At 23.8% G+C, this 1,237-nt stretch overlaps 1 protein-coding gene across 1 annotated transcript in view; it reads left to right on the forward strand.

Moving 5' to 3' along the window:
- The window catches only part of LOC108578140 (intracellular protein transport protein USO1-like), a 14,719-nt gene that overhangs the window by 4,883 nt on the left and 8,599 nt on the right, over nucleotides 1-1,237 (forward strand). The window contains 6 exon segments of the mRNA XM_017941406.1: nucleotides 90-227; nucleotides 335-430; nucleotides 503-628; nucleotides 733-852; nucleotides 916-1,011; nucleotides 1,100-1,234. Of these exon segments, the coding sequence (XP_017796895.1) occupies nucleotides 90-227; nucleotides 335-430; nucleotides 503-628; nucleotides 733-852; nucleotides 916-1,011; nucleotides 1,100-1,234 (711 nt within the window).

Here is a 1,237-nt window from a genome sequence, read left to right on the forward strand (position 1 = left end):
AAATGTTTAATATAAATATTAAATACTTATAAAACAATAAATTGTAACAAATTATGAAATTAATGAACAGAAAATAATTATGCTTTCAGCCATGTACAGACATTAATCATCAATTTAAATTAATGGATGTATCTAGAGCATGTGCTGTAGAAGCACAAATTACTATGGAAGATATCAAAGATGAAACAAATGTAATTATTTCTTCCTTTAAACATAGGCATCAAAAGGCAAGTTTATAGTTCATTAATACCATATCATTAAGCAAGAGTTAGTAGTTAGTAATTCGTTAAAGCAAGTTAATACCATTTTACTTAATGATATAAAATGTTTACAGTACATTGATTTAAATAAAGAAGTGATGAATGTGCAAAATCAGCTAATAAAATGTCAAGAAAAAATAGCTGAAACAATTAATAAACTGCATTTGCTAGTAAGAGTTATTACATTTAATTATGTATGTTTAATATTATTGTTTTCTAACGAATAAATGTTTTTATTATAGGAAGAAGAAAAAATAAGGCACAATGAAAGAATTGCTTTAGGAAGTAATAAATTAAAAAATATAAAAAATGAAATAAATCATGCTCAATCTAGATTATTAGCTCGCATTACTGAAATGCAGCATAATGTACAGGTTAAATTTAATTTTTCTATTTAAATTTTAATTGACTATTAATTTAATTTGACCAATAATATTATCATAATTTTATAATTATTTTATCTGAATTTTAGGAAAATATTGCATCTGGCTGTACAGAGATGTGTGTTTGTAATGATCTGCTATGTTCAGTAATGGAAGAAATAGAACAAACATCGAGCAGTTTACAAATAATTCAAGTAAAATTTTAAAATGTGCTATTGAATAAGATAGTATTAAATATTATCAATAAATTAGTAACATGTAACTAATTTAAGGGATGCTGTATCACAAAAGATCTTGAAAAGTTGAAAAACCAATTTTACGATGTAGATTCATCCATAAAAAAATTACAAGAGAAAATAGATGAAGCAGTTAGTATATTTAGTATAATCACAATTACCATTTGTTTATTTTAATTTTATAAAATTCGTTACTTCATTTGAGTTTCATTATTTGTAGTTGTTAGAACATGATGTAGTAGAAACAACACTTTCACAAAAAGATCAACGATTAAAAAAGTTAGAAGAAGAAATTGATGTGATTCATTTAAAGATACAAAACGTATTGGAAACATTCTTTTCTTCAAAGAAACAGGTT

Source organism: Habropoda laboriosa, unplaced genomic scaffold (assembly GCF_001263275.1).
Source record: "Habropoda laboriosa isolate 0110345459 unplaced genomic scaffold, ASM126327v1 scaffold1329, whole genome shotgun sequence".
Lineage (NCBI taxonomy): Eukaryota > Metazoa > Arthropoda > Insecta > Hymenoptera > Apidae > Habropoda > Habropoda laboriosa.